Source organism: Mustela nigripes, chromosome 1 (genome assembly GCF_022355385.1).
Source record: "Mustela nigripes isolate SB6536 chromosome 1, MUSNIG.SB6536, whole genome shotgun sequence".
Classification (NCBI taxonomy): Eukaryota; Metazoa; Chordata; class Mammalia; order Carnivora; family Mustelidae; genus Mustela; species Mustela nigripes.
The window spans coordinates 3,230,428-3,247,251 of NC_081557.1; the positions used below are offsets into that span (position 1 = coordinate 3,230,428).

The 16,824-nt window shown below is 62.5% G+C and overlaps 1 protein-coding gene across 2 annotated transcripts in view; it reads right to left on the reverse strand.

Annotated features, from left to right (window-relative positions):
- The window catches only part of ANO1 (anoctamin 1), a 69,451-nt gene that overhangs the window by 29,921 nt on the left and 22,706 nt on the right, over positions 1-16,824 (reverse strand). For both annotated transcript variants that reach the window (XM_059399180.1, XM_059399172.1), the window contains 3 exons: positions 13,647-13,711; positions 12,769-12,903; positions 8,876-9,036 (listed from right to left, as the gene is read on the reverse strand). In XM_059399180.1, the coding sequence (XP_059255163.1) occupies positions 8,876-9,036; positions 12,769-12,903; positions 13,647-13,711 (361 nt within the window). The remainder of the gene's footprint in view (positions 1-8,875; positions 9,037-12,768; positions 12,904-13,646; positions 13,712-16,824) is intronic.

Here is a 16,824-nt window from a genome sequence, read left to right on the forward strand (position 1 = left end):
CTAAGCAGAGGTTACGGGCAGGACTGGGGTCTGAACCGAATTCTATTGGGCACAGAGTCTACACTGAAGCACTGTACCATCCAGCCTTATGTTAAGGGAGTAATGACCACAGCCGTACTGAGTGCTCTGGTTAGAGCAAACCTGGATTGCCATCGTATGGACGAGTGGAAAGCAAGGCACAGAGAGTCTGACTGCCTGGCCCAAGGTCACACAGCTGGGCAGCCGCTTTTTGACCAAGGCACGCTTGCTTAGAGCACGTGCTGTGAATCTTAAGACAGATACCGGGACATCTCCCAGAGGTATCCCAGCCAAGGACCAAGACTGGAGCCTGGCGGTTGGGTGTGGAGGTGGTACACGGCCAAGCCTCGTTTGGCTTGATTATGTTTAAGAAATAAAAACCTGTTATATAAAGTGAATAATGTTCTGCTTCTTTAAAAACCTAAAGCACTGGGGCCAGAAGGCTGGAGCGGAGGAGACCCTCTGTGCGTTCTAGTTCAGGTGCGTCTTCTCCACTTGGCCACAGACCCCACTGCGCCCCACGGCCGGACTCCGCGGCTCTGTTCGCATGCTTTGCTCTGGAGCAAAGGGGTGCAGTCCTGGAGCTCAGGCTTGGCCAGTGAAGTGGAGATGCGGAGGCTCGTGCTGAGCCCAGGGGGCAGGCCCAGTGTCTCAGCTCAACGGGCATCGTGAACCACAGGGCTGGGCAAAGGCAGGGGGACGCTCGGGCATCCGTCCTTCACAACCGCGCTCCCGTGCCCGCGCCCTATTCCACCTGCGTGGGTGGTGGTGGGCGCTGCCAGGTTCCCTTCCTTCCCTCAGAGGTCTGGCTCGTGGGTGGCTCCCGCCCCCTCTCTTTTGGCTGCACCCTCTGGCCCTCCACGCAGGGGTAACGCACTCCTTCCTACCGGTGCACAAACGGAGGCTCTGAGCGATCAGGGGCCAGCAGACAAGGCCTGGACCCACGCCTTCCGGTGCCAGGACGGGCTGGGGCTGGCATGGTGGCTCCCCCGGCCTGGGGGCAAGCTGTGTGCCGAGCCTGGTCAGCGTACAGAAGAAACGGCCTCGATGACCACACAAGGGGGGCCCAGAGACAAGGCCCGGGTGCCCGAGTCCAGAGCCCCGAGGGCAGCAGAGCACATAGGCAGACACCTACGAGCGAGTCCGGGCGAGAGCAGAAGCAGGTGGCTGAGCCGTAATTCATCTTTCCTTAAACATCTGTCCCAGCGACACAATGCTAGACAAACACATTCTTGTGGGGCAGCCCGGAAGCAGCAGGTGAGCGCAGGACCCTGGGTCGAGCCTGGATCACATCCAGGCGGGAGCTCGGGCACGTGACCACCCGGCCTCTGCAGCCCCCAGTTCCCCGTCCGCACGGGCGGTTGGACGACAGAGCCTGCTGGAGGCCGTCACGAGGCAGCCCACAGCCGCACGTGGGGGCCCACGGGGTGCGTTCCCGGGACCTGGCTCCCGCGGGAGCATCGCCCCGGGTCTGGCCAAGAGGCTGACCATAGGTTCAAGGGCCACATGGGGTGTGGATCCCCCAGAATGTTTCCTGTAGATCCTGAGACAGGAAGCAGCAGACTGTGGGGTACCAAGGGCCGGGGGGCAGGAGGCGGCGGACTGGCAGCCGGCCAGGGTCCAGAAGCACCAACCGCTCCATTGTCTGTCCTACTTCCCTCCATCCACCTCTCGTCTGGTCTCACCTCTGCCGCCCGGAGCCCTGGGGTCAGGCAGGCCTCAGCGGCTCCCTCTGCACCAGCCCAGGGGTGCGCCCACCCTGACAGGCCGCCCCCAAGAGGAGAGACCTGCTCCGACCCTCTGGCTCCCAACAGCCCGAGTGTCCACTCGCCGCACACATCTCCTCCTCCGAGGGGGGACCGGGGGTGCCTCTGCCCAGAGCTGCAGGAGCGGCAGGGGTTCTCGGAAGAGATGCGGCTCGGGTACCCTCCTTACGTCCCTCCGAGCGGGCCTCCCTCGCGAGCTGCCCCGGCTGTGGAGCTCCAGCGAGAAGCCCACACTAGCTCCCGCTGCACCCCCACCTGGCTCGGGGTGCTGGGCGGGGCACGCCCCCAGGGGCTTCACCACCCGCCGCGTCTCCTTCAGGTCGGAGCCGCCTTCCCAAGCTTCTGCAGCCGGGCTCAGATCAAACAAACTCCTTTGTTCTGCACGGAACCGACAAGCTGTTAAAACCCCATTATTACGCCATAATTTCAGAAAACTGATCACAGCAAAGAGGTAAATGGGGCTCAAAGCTGCTTTGTGGGACACCTTGTTGGAGGCTTTGAAACGTCACACGTCACAGGCGGGAGCAACCTGGAGTCTCTGGAGCCGGCGTGTCCGCACCCGAAGCCAGCGGACCCCACGGGGGGTGGGGACGTGAGGCCCTGTCACTGCGTCTGCGGAAATGTCAGCAGCCGGACGGCAGGAGAAGAAAGGACACGGGGAAGAAGACGGACCAGTGGGAGAAGGATCCCCCGGAGGGCAGTGAGCAAGTCCCTGAATAAGGGATTGAAAGGAAACTGGCCGTGAGGTCTCTGCTAATTACGCTTGACGTGACTGTGGCGCTGCAGGACCGAGGGGCCGCCCCCTCTGCCTCCGCCCGCCCGCCCGGGCTGGACCACTGGGCCACCTCCCGAGCCCTGCAGGCTCGTTCCTGTGGCTTTTGTCTTGATTGATAATACGCTCCTTTTTTCCTAAAGGGAAGTGCCTCCTGGGAGCAGTTTGGCTTTTTCATTATTTTTTTCCCCAAATGAGAGTGTGTGGACGGAACTCACACTTGACAGACAGGCGCATTGTTGTCCCCCAACCCCATCCCCGGCCCAAGTGAAGCTGGAGGCGGTGGGGGGGCGGCAAGCAGCAGAGGCAGAGCTGCCTCTTTCCCTCCATCCCAGGGGATGGAGTCACGTCTGTCTCTCAAGGACGGGGTGCTGGGAAGGGCCCGCCAAGACCTTTGAGGCTCTCTGCATACAGTAGGTGCTCAATAAAGGGGGAACCGGGCACACTGGCTTCCTGGAGCAGGAGCACAGCATTTGATGGAATCCCTGTGGGCTTGCCCGGCTGAGCGGCGCCTGCCTGCCTGCCCCCATGACCGGCTCCGGGAAACTCTCTGCTCCCCCAGGAGGCTGCGGAACAGAGCTGGGAACACGTCTGCAGGAAGAGGGGTGACCAGAACACTCGTGTAGATCTGGGAAGAGGGGGCCGGGGCGGGATCCGTCAGGTCAGGGATAGATCCCCCTGCTGTGTGTGACCTTGCCCAAGCCACACCCTCTCTGTGCTGCAGTGTCCTCAGTGGAAACACCCCACCCTCCCTCCAGGGCTACCGGGACAGAGGTCACCTAGGCAGGGCTCCAAGCAGGGTCTGGTGCATAGTCAGCCAGCCCTCAGCGCAGGGTTGCAGGGGAGGGAGGTGTGTTTGGGGACAGATGGGGAAGCCGTCCAGGTCAGGAGTAAAAAGGCCCTTGTGGAGCAGGCACGTCCGCGGGAGCGGGTAACCGTGTGGGCAGACGGAGGGGGGCCCAGCGGCCCTGCTGGAGCCAGAGTGCTGGGACTGAGTCTTGCCTCTGCCTGGCAGTTCCGGTGTAAGCTGGGGAAAGTTGCCTCGATTTGCTCATCTGTCAGACGGGCAATAAAGCTGTCCATCTCCTGCGGTCACCGGGGGCACGCGTGAGTCATGCACCTACGACACTCAGCACAGTGCCCGGCAGAGCGCAGGGCCCGGCTCGCGGAAGCGGGTGTTCCTCCAGAGCGGGTGAAGGGACACGACCTCCAGAGGCCCCCAAGTACAGGTTTGAGCCCCGGCCTCCGCGGTCCAGGCTGTTGGCACACGTCCGGTAAGCACGTGCTCGCAGAGCCGACGTGAGAGCTGGCACCAGGCATGGCCCCGAGTATGTCACAAGGAACGGCGCGCTCGAGGCTCCCGGCACAGCTCCAGGTGGCTTGCGTTATCCCCCCCATTTTATAAATGGGGAACCTGGGGCCCAGAGAGCAGAAGCCACTTGCCTGAGGCCACACAGCCGCTAGGGGACGAGCTAAGAGATCTGAACCTGAGTCCGGCCCAGGACCCAGCAGCTCCGGTGACTGCTTCCCTGCGTCCACCCATCCTGGCACAGAGTCCACCCAGCTGAGTGGTGGCTCAGACCCAAGCGTCTGACCGGCAGTTTGTGCAAGCTGAGCTTCTCTGGGGGCTCGAATGTGCGGCCAGGTGGGCCTTCCTGGCTCGGGGCAGGGACCCAGGAGGCTGTGCGCCCGCCCAGCAGGTGTTCTGGCTTCTACTTGGAGCTTCCTGGGCCCCGACCAGCTGGGGACAGCTGAGCAGCGCTGAGGTCTTGAGGAAGCCAGGGAGGCTGAGAATGAGGAACAGAGGGCAGTGGGGGGCACAGAGGTAATTCCTGGCGGACCCAGGGTCCAGAGAGGTGAGGGTGGGCAGTGGTACCGCACAGAGCTACTGCCTCCCTATGCTGTGCAGCAGCCCCAGCAAGGGGTCCTCCACACAGTTTGAATTCCCCTTGGAACAGGGTGCTCACTACCTAGTGCGACACAGGGCTCACTGCTGGAAATCTTTCCCCGTGCTGAGCTGGTGCCCTAGGGTTTCATGCGGCCTTGTTCAGAAGACGGCCTTTGCCGCTAAGAGACCTAACGGACGGCATTTATCATGAGGCTCTGCTTATTTCTGCCTGCATCTGCCTCCTGCTCCGAGCACGCGTCCTGGCACGCAGGGGCCGCCTCCTGGCTCCGCGGCCGCACCGCACAAGGCAGAGTCTAGCACAGTCCACGGCTCCCCAGCTCCCGTCTTGGCCGACATGTGCGCGCTGATGCCGCTAACACCCCGGGGTGCCCACTGCAAAGTCCGTCTCCTGGCTGCCTGGTCCCTGCTGCAGCAAAGAGGTCTCACACCTTCTTGGCAGAACTCCCGTGTCCCCCAAATCCTGCAGACGAACCCTCAAATGGAAAAATCGGTAAAAGGGCTGCTACCATTTCAAAGCAAAGCCAGGACTGGGAGAGACAGGGGAGGCGTGCATCATGCAAAACCTGCGGCCCGGCTCAGTGGTGGGGGCAGGGGGGCGAGCGTGGGGTGGGCTGCCCAAGGGCGCCGCGTCCAGGCTCCTCCCTTGCTGTACCCTCGTCCCGGGGTAACCATCCCGTCGGGTGGGAACCCAGTGTGAGGCCCTACAGGGAGAATGTTGGGTTTTAAACATTTAGGGCACAGACCCTTCACTCTGACAAGTGGGGACAGATGAGCCCAGAGCCACTGCTACTCAGTGGGGAGGGCAGGGCCAGGCTGGGTCTGGGCAGGAGCTCCCCGGAGCTGGGCTGGATGGACAGTCCCAGATACTCTCCATCACCCGCGGTGCACAGGCTGCAGGCAGTCAGGGCCGTTCCGAGCCCAGCGAGCAAGGGACAAGCCTGGCCGGCCTCCTCCTGACCGCTGAGTGGGGGAGGGGACAGACCCTCCCTTGTCAGATCGGGCACGGCTTGCGTCCACCCTGGGGTGATGTCCCGAGGAGGAAGTGCGGCACCCCACGCGTGTCCGGTGCACGTCCCTGCAGGGGACAGCGAAGGTGCTGTACTTAGAAGAAAACTGGCGACAGCCGGATGCCAAGGGAGCTTTCAGGGCTCTGCAGCCAGAGCCGCACCCGGCGCCTGGCGCCGAAGACTCGCCAGGGACGGCTTTCAGCTGGAGGCACGGTGATGATAGCCTTAGAGGGCTCCGTGCTGAGCTCCAGCCGCGGCTGGCTTCTGTCGCCAGATAGGAGAGGGTGGGCCCTGTCGCCCGAGGAGACAGGACGCGCACCTATAAGTTAGGTTCTGTCCAGAGAGGCTGGCTGCAGAGGACATGCGTGCGCCAGGGACGCAGTGGGCCTGCTTCCTCCCCACCCCGAGGCCAGGTCCAGGCGGGCTGCGCCCTGGAGGCCGATACTCCCATCCACAGTGGGGCAGGGGCTGTAACTCTACCCCCCACGCTTCACATGAAGCCAGCTCAGCCAGGCCTGCCGCTTCTCCTCAGCCCTGGGGATGGCCCGCGTGAGAGTGGAAACAAGGCACCCGAGTCCTTTGCAATGATCAAAATGTCTTTTCTCTGTCCGGGGCCCTTTGTTTGGAGGGGCAGTAACCTGGAGTCTGGGGGCTGGGTTCCTCTTCGAGCTTCCCGTGGGGAAAGTGGGAATGGGTGGGACAAAATCGGGGAGCCCGGGGCCAGGGAAGGAGGTGTCAAATTCTCTTGACCGCTGCTCCAGCCCTTCCCACCAGCCCCCTTTCTGGTATGGCCGCCCACAGCCCCCTTGGATTAACCTGGCTTCTTACCATTGGCCCAAGCACCTGTCACTTCAGTCTCGAGTGAGAGCCCCCGGGCCACTGTCCCCGTCGGAGCTGGGTCAGCCTTTCCTCCACTTCCTCCCAAGCTGCCTTTTACACTTGCTGTCTCTGACTCAAGGATAAGACACAAAAACACCTTTCATGCCGCAAGCCGACCGCTCTGGTTCCTGATTCCTTCTGGTGAGAACACTGAGTTCTTCCCCGCGGGCCCTTGCTTGGTCTCTGGGATTCCCTGCACTCTCCCCCATCCCCCTCCCCCGGCTCCCTGCCCCCGGCAGGCTCCTTCACCAGGCCCTGCATCCCTACCACTGGGCCTTTGCACATTCTGTTCCTGTTTGAGTCCAGGATTGTAATCTCGCCAGGGCGGCGGAATCATCAGTTTGCCTCCCAGGCTTCCCTGAACACAAGCACATCCTAAAAGTGGCTGATCACTGCCCCCACCCCCCACAACGGCTGGGACGTCACGCACACTTGTACTTCTCATGCCACCCCACATGGCAGGTGGTACCCCCCCGCGGGTGTGACGACAGTGCGGGAGCCCTAGAGAGTCAGCTACGCCCTCAGGCCGGGCTGAGGCTCTGCAGCCGCCCCTCTGACCCTCATGGGTCACCCTATGGACCGCCGGTGGTTGCTGGCCTGGCACGGGCCACCCAGGCTCAGAGACCCTGCAGGCGCCAGTGCAGCTGGCCAGGGGCCCACTGAGGGTGCTTGTGGAGAACCACGCCCCAGCCAAGCAGGCAGAGGTGGGTGGCTGCAGCGCGGGGCCCGGGGCACGAGGCCTGGGGGTGGGAGACCCACAGGCAGGGACCTGCTCAGGACCATGCTGCTGTCCAGACTGGAGGGTGGCGGGCTGGGCGGGGTGGTGGGCGCATCTGAGGGGAGGGGCTGCGGCTCACATCCTCAGCAGGACCATCCCAGAGCTGGCAGCTGCTGCCTGCTGCCCCATCCCCCCACGCGGTTTCCAGCAAGTGTGGAAGTGTGACTGAGGAACCAGCCCCACTACTCAGCGTTCCGTGTTCCTCCCACTTCTCCGGAGACACCGCGCAGCTCCTCTGCACCCCCCGCCTCCAAACTCGCAGGTTCAGCCCACCCTGAGCTCCAGCCGCCCCTCCAGGGAGCCAGGCAGCAACCTCAGCCCCGCAGGGACGCTGGCTGCTGCCCCCCCTCGCTGACAGCACTCTCAAACACCACCTCAGGGCTGAATGGACCGCCTTGGGCGGGAAGGGAGGCTGCCAGGCTGGGCAGAAGCCAGATCAGGCCCGGTGAGGACCCCAGGGTCAGCCCCGATCTATCACGAAGCTGGTTCTGCTCCGTGGTTTTTTCCTGCGACGGCAGACCTTCCTGAGCCCCCAGCCTCCCGGGGCAGTGGCTGAGCTGGGAAGCCCAGGCCCCAACCTCACAGATTCTGCGATTCTGAAAAATGCTCCCGAGTCGAGGCTTCTGGCGTGACACGGACAGCCCGTTCCGCTCAGCACTGGGGCGCCGCGACCAAATTCTCCGTGACCGGATCCTCACACATCTAGGTCACACGGACCCGTAAGAGCCGCGCATCTGGCTGGCCGGGGGCAGTCTCCATCCCCATTTGTACAACGAGCAGCTTCTCAGCCCCCCACGGCCCTCCACACGCTCACTGTGCACGGGGCCGACGCAGCTACGTGCTGCTCTGGGACGTGCCGGCAGGGCTCTGCCCGGCCCCTCCGCTTCTGCACTGAGTCCCCGAACCGCAAACACGCAGCACCCCCGCCCACCGCATCTTCAGAACTCCGCTCAAGGTGCTCACACCTCTTCTGGGAAGTCTGTCCTGACTTCTTCCCGCAGGCATCCTGACCCTTAGCTCCTGTGCCCAGTTCCATCTCCTACTAGATGGGAGTCCCTGGGGACAAGGACCGGGGCTCTGGTATCCCGGGGACAGCTCCACACACAGCTGCCCAGGGCCCGGATTCTGAATCCTCCCCTGGCAAGGGGGTAACACAGGACCACAGAGGAGGGAACAGGTCAGTTTGCTAATCCAAAAACATCTGCAGAAACGCAATCAGACACCACTTACCCACCGCCCACGCCCCCGGCGTCTGTCGGGTACCAGAGCAGAGAAGCATCCTGAAGGATGAGTCCTGTGCCTTGGACTCGGGGTGGCAGGTGGAAGTAAGGGCACCGGCTCTAGAAACCCCACATTCCTTCCTTGCCGTGGATACTCAGGAGCCGAGTGACCCTGGGATACTAACACTAACTGCCTTGGTATCCTTCCCCAAAAAGTGGGCACGCGGGACCTGCAGGACTGCTGCAGGGACCTGGTCCCAGGAAAGACGGCCCGTTCCTAAGAGCAGACACCCCCTCCACCTTCCGTAAGGCGTGGGTCAGAAGAACCAGTCTGTATCCAGGACGCAGCCCGGACCCTCCCCACCTGCAGGCACAACAGGGCACCGTCCCCCCACCGAGCCTCCCTCCCATGCCCATTCCAGGCCAACACAGCTGTGCAAAATGTCAAGGCGGAAGGAAGGCCATGGAGGGACCGAGGCAAAGTCGCCCCTGCCGCGTAGACGCCAGGCAGCCAGGCTCTGCTTACCCCAGAGGGCCATGAAGACGGAGAAGAAGACGGTGGCGGGGTTGTCGAAGAGGTGGCTGGCCCGGGCGGTGGCGCACGCCGAGCTCATCTTCCAGTAGCTGCACGTCTTGTCACACAGCGGGCACATGGTGATGTTCTGTCTGTGGTCACACATCTCCATGCTGCAAGACAGGGGTGGCCTGTAAGTCCCCAGGACACGTAGGGACTCCAAGCTGGGCGCCGCGCTGGGGTGGGGGTCAGTGAAGTGACCCCCGTGAGGCCCGCTAGCCGGCTGCAGCCAACGCCCGCGTCCCCCACCATGCTCTCTAGGGCCGCCTGCAGACACCGGTGACATGGGTGGTAACTTGTGCTCCGAAGGGCCTCAGGTTGCTTTCGCGCCTGGTACTGCTTTACAATTCTCCACAATTTTGGATGGGGCCCCTGCATTTTCGTTTTGCATAAGGTCTGCAATTTCTGCAGCCCACCCCGGATGCAGGCCCATCCAGACCGCGGGGTGACCCGAGAGGGGCGTCTGAGTGCTCACGGCTCGGGGTCGGGGTGGACCAGAGGCAGCAGGACCCACGGCCTGCGTGGGAGCCGCCTCTTGGAGAAGCAGAGAGACAGCAGCCAGCGTCCTCTAACAGCTGGGCTCTGTCCGGGCTTGTTCTAGTAGCGGGAGCTGCCCAGGGTTTCATGATGTGAGGAAGCCAGCAAGAGGAACAGGTGAGGCCACAAGAAGGCTGTGCCCTCCCGTGCCCTTGCACGTCGCAGGCAGAGCACACGTGGGCTCCGCCGTCCTGGTGGGGACGCGGTGGGGCAGCTGGCCTCAGGGGCCACCCAGGCATCAGCCTCAGGGGGGCTCTGGACACACAGGGGAGACAGGTGGCTGGGCAGGAAGGAACACATCGACAGGCAGCCCGGGGGTGGGGAGGCGGGGGAGACATCCACCGTGCAGGGCTCGTTCGGAGCCGAGGGTGCCTGCCCGGGACAGTGGGTCCTGCTCAACAAGGTTCTTATCCTCTGGGCTGACATGGAGTCTGGGGCTGGAGCCCAGCTGCTGCGGAGGGGCCGGAGGGGAGCTGAGCCTCCCCCCCACCCCAGCTCCCTGGCACTCAGGCTCTCTCCCGCTAATAGGCAAGTCACTGATACTCAAAGGCTGTCAGCTGTGTAAGCAGGAGCCCCCACGGGCACCCACCTGGCCCAGGCCAGCTGCAGGGACCCCTACAATCCCACCATCATCGATGAAGAAATAAGCCCAAAGAGGGGAAGTTACGTGCCGAGGGTCATACCGCAGAGTGGGGCTTGGGCCCTGGTCCTTCCTGGTTTTCGTCTGCAGCCCACAGACCGCGGGCTCTCGCCTCCTGCTCCTGGGTCCTCCCTTGGCTCTTCCTGCCTTGTGTCCCTTTAGCCTCAGACTCAGTTTCCCCTTCTGGGAGGTGAGGAGAGGAGCCAGAGTAAGGTGTCCCTCCCCCGCCCCCCGGGCTCCAGCCTTCCCTGAATTTTCCCCTCCCTGCTAACTCGGACAAGACTCTGAGCTGTAGACCCCAGGCAGGAGAGCACTTTCCCAGACGCGGAAGAGCGCGGAGGCGGGTGTTTCTTTCTTATTTCTGTGCACGTGAACTCAGGCACACAACCATGCTTGGCCCACAACAGGACACCTGCTGGGAGGCTGTGGGGACCCCCTGTGCCAGCATGGGGGGCGTCCCGGCTCTCTCCTCAGTCACGCTGTGAGAACCCCGTGTGCCAGGCACTGTGTCAGGCACGGACGTGGAAAGACGGTTGTGACAAGGAGCTGCTGTCTCGGAGCCCCTGGGGAAGTGAGTGTACGTGTGTGCGTGCGTGTGTGCATGTGTGTGCAAGAGGGGCCAGTACACACGGGCGGCGTGGCTGCATGGACCCCAGAGCCAGCCAGCTCTGGCTTTAGGGCTGGGCTCTCCCCTTCATAATCTGTATGGCCTGGGGTGGGTGGCTCAGATTCCTTGGGCCTCAGTCTCCCCATCTGTAGAAGGGGGTGCTGGGAATGAGAGCGCTGTCCGGACACTGGGAAACTGGGCAAAGCCCACGAAGGCCTGGGAACAGTGGTGCTCGCCGTTACGACCCTGGGGGTAACCGAGCCTGGACAGCGGGCGTGAGCGTCCGTCTCCTGCCCCCTGCTGAGCTCCCTCTCCTCCAAGGGCCCTTCCGGGGGGCAGGCGTTGGGGGGCTGATAAAGGCCCCCACTGTCACTGCACTGCCCAGGGCCCCGGTGCCCTGGCTGGAGGATGGGGTGGCCCAGAGCCCTGTGGGGGGCAGGGGCCAGGCCATGCAGCTCTGCCTGCCGCCAGCCCTCTCCCCCGTTGGCATGAACGAGGCCAGCCAGACAAAAAGCCTTTTTCTGCCGGTTTTACACCCTCTGCCTCGCCCTTCCTCAGCCACAGCCAAAATAAAGACAAGGAACGGGAAGGTCTGTTCTTTGGAGGGGATGGGCCGGTTGGGGGTGGCGGCTGGGACCTCGAAGGGCAGGGCCTCTGCCTTCCCTACACACGTGGACGGATCGCACTCCAGGGGGGACACACACCTCCTGCTTCACCCAAGGCACCAACTGGGCAGCGGCCGAGGCCGAAAGAGGGCGGGCGTCCAGAATCCGCCGTGAGGGCGGTGCATGTCCCTGGCCGTGTGTCGGGAGGAGGCAGTGCTGGCCTGGCCTCGGGGACCTCGGTGCCCTAGTGGTACAGGCGTGCCCAGGCAGAGCCCCCTGGCTGAGACTCCCCGGCTACGCTCGGGAGGAGGAGAGGGAGGAGAAGCCCCCGGGGACCTGCCACTTGTCGTGTCCCTTGGGGCTCTGGAGCTAAGGCCACATCACACCTGGGTTCCCAACAGCCACTGTCGGACCCAAGCACAGTGGCCTCCTGTCACATTAGCCAACAAAGGGACAAGCTTCCTCTGGTCTGTCTGTACCCAGAATAGCCCTGAAGGGTACGTAAGCCAGATTCCTTTAACGTTTTGATCCCGGATGGGTGGAAATATTTTAGGTGTTACTCATGCTTCAAAGCACCATTTACACCACAATTTGCCGGATATGGCCTTTCCGTGTGGCAGAGCTGTGACGAGCTGGCCGCCTGGCCAGGTAAGGGACTCGTTTGATCTTCGCTGATTGGAACTACAGATGAATGTTCCAAGCCACGGCTCTGCTTTGGAACCGCGGGCTGAGTTGTGAGCCACAAAACTGAATGGATGTCCCCAGGCTTCCCCGGTGAGCCTGCGTGCTCGTAGGAGGAAGGGCCACAGGCCGGGCAGCAGTGTCCCTGACCGAGGGGGGCCTGTTGTCCGGAACACACAACACAGTCACCCCTGGCTCAGGGCTTGCGGCCCTGGCACACAGCGGGGAGGGACAGGGCACTCCCGAGCCCCCAAGGACAGCAGCCTCCGGCCTCCAGCTCATGCTCCCCAGCACGGGGCCGTCTTGGGGGCCCCAGCTTTCTCCCAAGAGCTCCCTTTGCTTGGTGTAACCCTTGGTGGGGGGGACCGCAGCAGGACTGTCATCTCTGTGAACCCCCCAGAGCCATAGGGACGGGATGGGGGTGGGGAGCCGGGGGGCCGAGTCCACGCACGAGACCTCGACAGGGCCCTTTGGCTCACCTCCTGAACTCGCTAGGAAGCGGTGAATTTCCTGCTCCCTGAAGGACTGGAAACTCCTTTAAAACAGGGCAAAACACCTTCCAAGAAGGGAAAGTTGCCGGATGCTTATTTTGCCTCTCCCTCCGGACTGGAGTGCGCCTCCCGGGGCGTCTGTACTGGGAACGGCGGTCCCTGCTCTCAGACAGCGCTCGCCCCACCCAGGGCCGCGGGTTCAGGGGCCTGTCGGGGCCACCGTCGCGGGAGGAGTGCGGCCCCTCCGGGAGCAGAGGGCGTGTGTGGGGAGGAGACCCGCCTACCTGGGGATGTTCTCGTCGACCGTGGCGCATCCGTAGAGGAAGACGATGATGCCGACCACGGAGGCCGGGATGAGCATCTGGGTGTAGACGCCCAGCCAGGCGAAGTACAGGCCAATCTTCTCCCCGAAGTACTTCCTGTGCCACAGGGCAAAGCCAGACAGAGACAGGCTCATGCTCACGGCCTGCGGTGCGGACAAGTGGCACCTCCCCACCCGGCACGGAACAGCTAGACCTGGCCCCGCGAGCCCCCAAGCAGGGCTTAGAGAGTGGGGTGTTGGGGGGTGGCTCTGGGCCGGCCGTCGGGGGCAGGGGTGCCCCTTGCCCTTCTGTGTCCCGGGAAGCGGGTCGTTCCATTTGTGAGGCCCAGAATGGGGTGTACGGGCACAGCGGGCTGCCTAGGAGGTCGCCCGCTCTGTCCCAAGTCCCGCCCCGTCTGAGGGCTCCGGCCTGGAGAAGCCTGGAGCTGCCCTCCTCACATTCCGCGTCCCTGGCGCCTTGAGGGGCTTCAGAATTTCCATGGCCGGACTCTGGTCTGCAGGTCCCCACAGGACATACATCTGCTCCCCTTCCTAACCCCGGGAGACAGGACAATGTCCTCCTCCCCCTCCACCAGCCGTGCAAGGAGCCCCAGTGGCCACCCAGCAGGGTCGAGCCGGGCTGGGGATTCAGGAGAGGGGGATGAATGTGATGGGAAGAGCCCAGCCCCCAGCGAGTCTACGGGCCTGTGGGGGACCCGGGGGCCCTTCCCAAGCTTCTCAAGTTCAGGCAGCTGATAAGTACTCAGTATGGTCAAGACCAACCGACATCCAACCAGGGACTCGCCTCCCACAGCCTCGGAGCAGCCGGGCCGCTCCTCCTTACCCGGCGTCCTCTCTCACCTGACCAGGTCGATGGGCTGGTATTTATAGAAGACCCCGTAGCTCGCCCACTCTTGGTACAGGAGCTGTGGGACAGCAAGTGGTGAGGGCTTTTGAAAATGGAGCTTCCCTTCCCAGAGCTGGTGTACCCAGCTGCCGGGAACATCATTCATTCATTCAACAAACCCTTCTTGGGAGTCGGCTGTGTGTCCGCTGCTGGGCTGGGCACTGCGCTTTCGGAGGGGAGCATGATGGACACAGCCCCGAGCCCCAGGGCTCCCGTCCTGGCAGGGGAGACCCACACGAAACTTTCAGCTCCGGTAAGGGTCCCAAAGAATCCCCTAGCAGTGGGGGCGGAGCTGGGACCGGACAGAGCAAGAAGTGGGAGCAGAGCTGGGACCGGACGGAGCGAGAATGGGTTAGAAGGCACAGAAGCTTCTGGAATCATTATGGAAGCCTCACTCTTCATGATCTGATCCGGAATTGACCTAAAATGGCCCAACCATGTGAGACTTGTCCACTCAGGGTTCTCGGCGGTCCCCGGCCGATGCCATGTCATTCTTTATAAAGGACAGAGACCGCCACGCTCTGCAGCGAAGAAACACCCGTGGCAAGATGTTGAACATTCTCTTGGGATGCAAAGAGAGCTCGGCGCTTCTCCCCTGGGATGAGCCGTCTGATTAACAGGCTCCGTGAGATAAATGCAATCTACACACACCCCATTACCCCCAGGCTCCGGGCAGGGATGGTAATGAGCTTGACGGGTGGAAAGCCTTGCATGAACACGCAGGGAGTGGCTAAGAAAGACACCACGTTGAGACTGGTGGTGCTAAGAGAGAAAGTCCGCCCATGCGGGTCACTGTGCCTTAATGCAAGGCCTAGGTCACACAGCTGGGACCCCCTGTGCCTGGCCGCCTGCCTCTGCCGGCGTCAGATGGGGAACCGGAGGAAGGCAGGTGGGGGATGCTGCCACGAGCTCCCTGCGGGGTAAGCCCTGGCCTGGGTGTTCCGAGGTAGCAGCCGGCATGGATGCATGAACCTGCCTCCACCTCCCCAGAGTCCAGAGCTAATGGCTTTTTGTGCACACACGTATCCTTGGGTAATTCTCCAGAAATGAACAGCGTGCACGAAAGCTCGCTGGGAGGGGTCCCGCTCCCACAGGCCAGGGAGTCGGCTCCAAGAACTAAGTCGCACAACGCACATGCTCGTCTCCTCAAAAGTCAACACACGCACGTCTGTTCTGGTCTCCGTAAGAGGAGCGGTCTTTCGGTTGTACGACTTTCTGTGAGGGCTACGACAAGATGTACTGGGCAGGGTCTGTGTCTTAAAGGACTAACAGCAAGGCCAGCTGCTGGTGCGGACCTCCGCAGCCTCCTGAGGGAGGGGGGTGCAGGGCGGCTCTCCTCTGTCTCAGAGGAGAGAGGCGTGAGTTAAAGGCACCACTCCTGGGTGGGGACGTGGGCTCTGCTGGGCCTCCAGTGGGCGTCCTGGGCACTGAGTCTGAGTCCCAGGTCCTGGGGAGGGGTCCGGTCAGGGCCCCTCCACTCTGAGCCCTGCTGGGCATCCAGGGCAGACCCGTCCCCTCTGAGCCCGTGGCCTCCATTATTCTGGTGGAGACTATCCTACCTCCAGGGTCAGGGGGGACCCCAAGGGCTTGTGTCTCATGAAAGCCACAGCCCAGGGGCTCATCACGTCTCGGCAGGCCTGGTTACATGGACAAGAAGCCGCCACAGGGTCACTCTGCAAACAGCAAACTCAGATGACCACACAGACCACCTCTGGAAAAGCAAAGCGGCCCTCGCTGACCTGGGCATGAAATCATTCCTCCCTTCCATGAAATCAAGCCACTGGTGTAGACCCCACGCAGGCCAGGAGGTGCCCGAGAGATGGGGGCAGGAGGGAGCAGGGAGGGATGGAGGGGCCTCCCGTGGCATGGCCTCGTCACGCTGACCCCTATGTCCCCGGGCCTGCCCAGAGACACTGGCCTGCGGCACGGCAGCCACTGTTCATGGGTACATGGGACAGCTGGGGGTACACCCTGGGTCTCTGCCCCATTACTTTACTTCAGTGGAACATTCTTCCTGCCAAGAAGGGAGCACAATGCCCCCGCGCCTGGCCGCCCAGAGAAGTCAAACTCAAGATTTCCCTGTGATGGTTGGCAGAGCTCCGAGGGGGCACCCCAGGCTAGCAACCAGGGTGGGAGGTGTCAGGGCCCTGGGATGGGCCACTGGGGGGCTGGTGGCTCCGGTCACAGTGACCCCGGACCTCAGAGGGAGCCCAGACCTCCCATGTGGGCCCACCCGGCTGAGGGCACCCATTATGGCATCGACACGATCTTTCATTACTGCGTACGGACTTGCCCCTTGCCGTCTCTCCCTAGAACGGAGGCCCACAAGGGCCGGGTTTCCTGGTCCACATGATCCCCAGAGCCCTGTACAGGGCCTGGGGAAGATAACAGGGACCCAGGAAGGAAGGAAGGAGGCAGGGTCCCGTGGCTCAGTCCAGCATGCGGATGGAGATGGCTCAGTCCGTGCCGGCAGTCACTGCCCTGTTCCACATCCCCACACGAAGGAGCACTCCTGCTCCCAACGGCCCTGAGAGTCCATGACTGTTCTCACCATGCTCAGCCTTGGCCTGGCCTGACTCTTTGCTTAAGTCTTCCTACTTGTGCTCCTCCAGCTCAGCACAGGAAAAGGGCCTTGGCTTGGCTGCCCCCTGCCACCTTTCCATCCTGTGAGGCATCCAGGGCCAGGCACTGGGGGCTTCCCTGCCACGGATGGGACCAATAATGGGGACCCATAGATTTTGTCACTGGAAAGACAAAATACTCACAGCCAGGTCACTTGATATGGAGCCTCATAGGAGAATGAGAAGGTCTCCAAGGCTCTGAGTTAGGACCCAACACGCATCTGTAACATTTCTCCCTCTCTCTCCTTCCCTTCCACCCCCCCCAACCCCCCATCATCCAACCATCCATCCATCCATCCATCCAACCATCCATCCATCCATCCATCATCCATCATCCAACCATCCATCCATCATCCATCCATCCATCCATCCATCCAACCATCCATCCATCATCCATCATCCAACCATCCATCCATCATCCATCCATCCATCCATCCATCCATCCATCATCCATCCAACCATCCATCCAACCATCCATCCATCCAACCATCCATCCATCATCCAACCATCC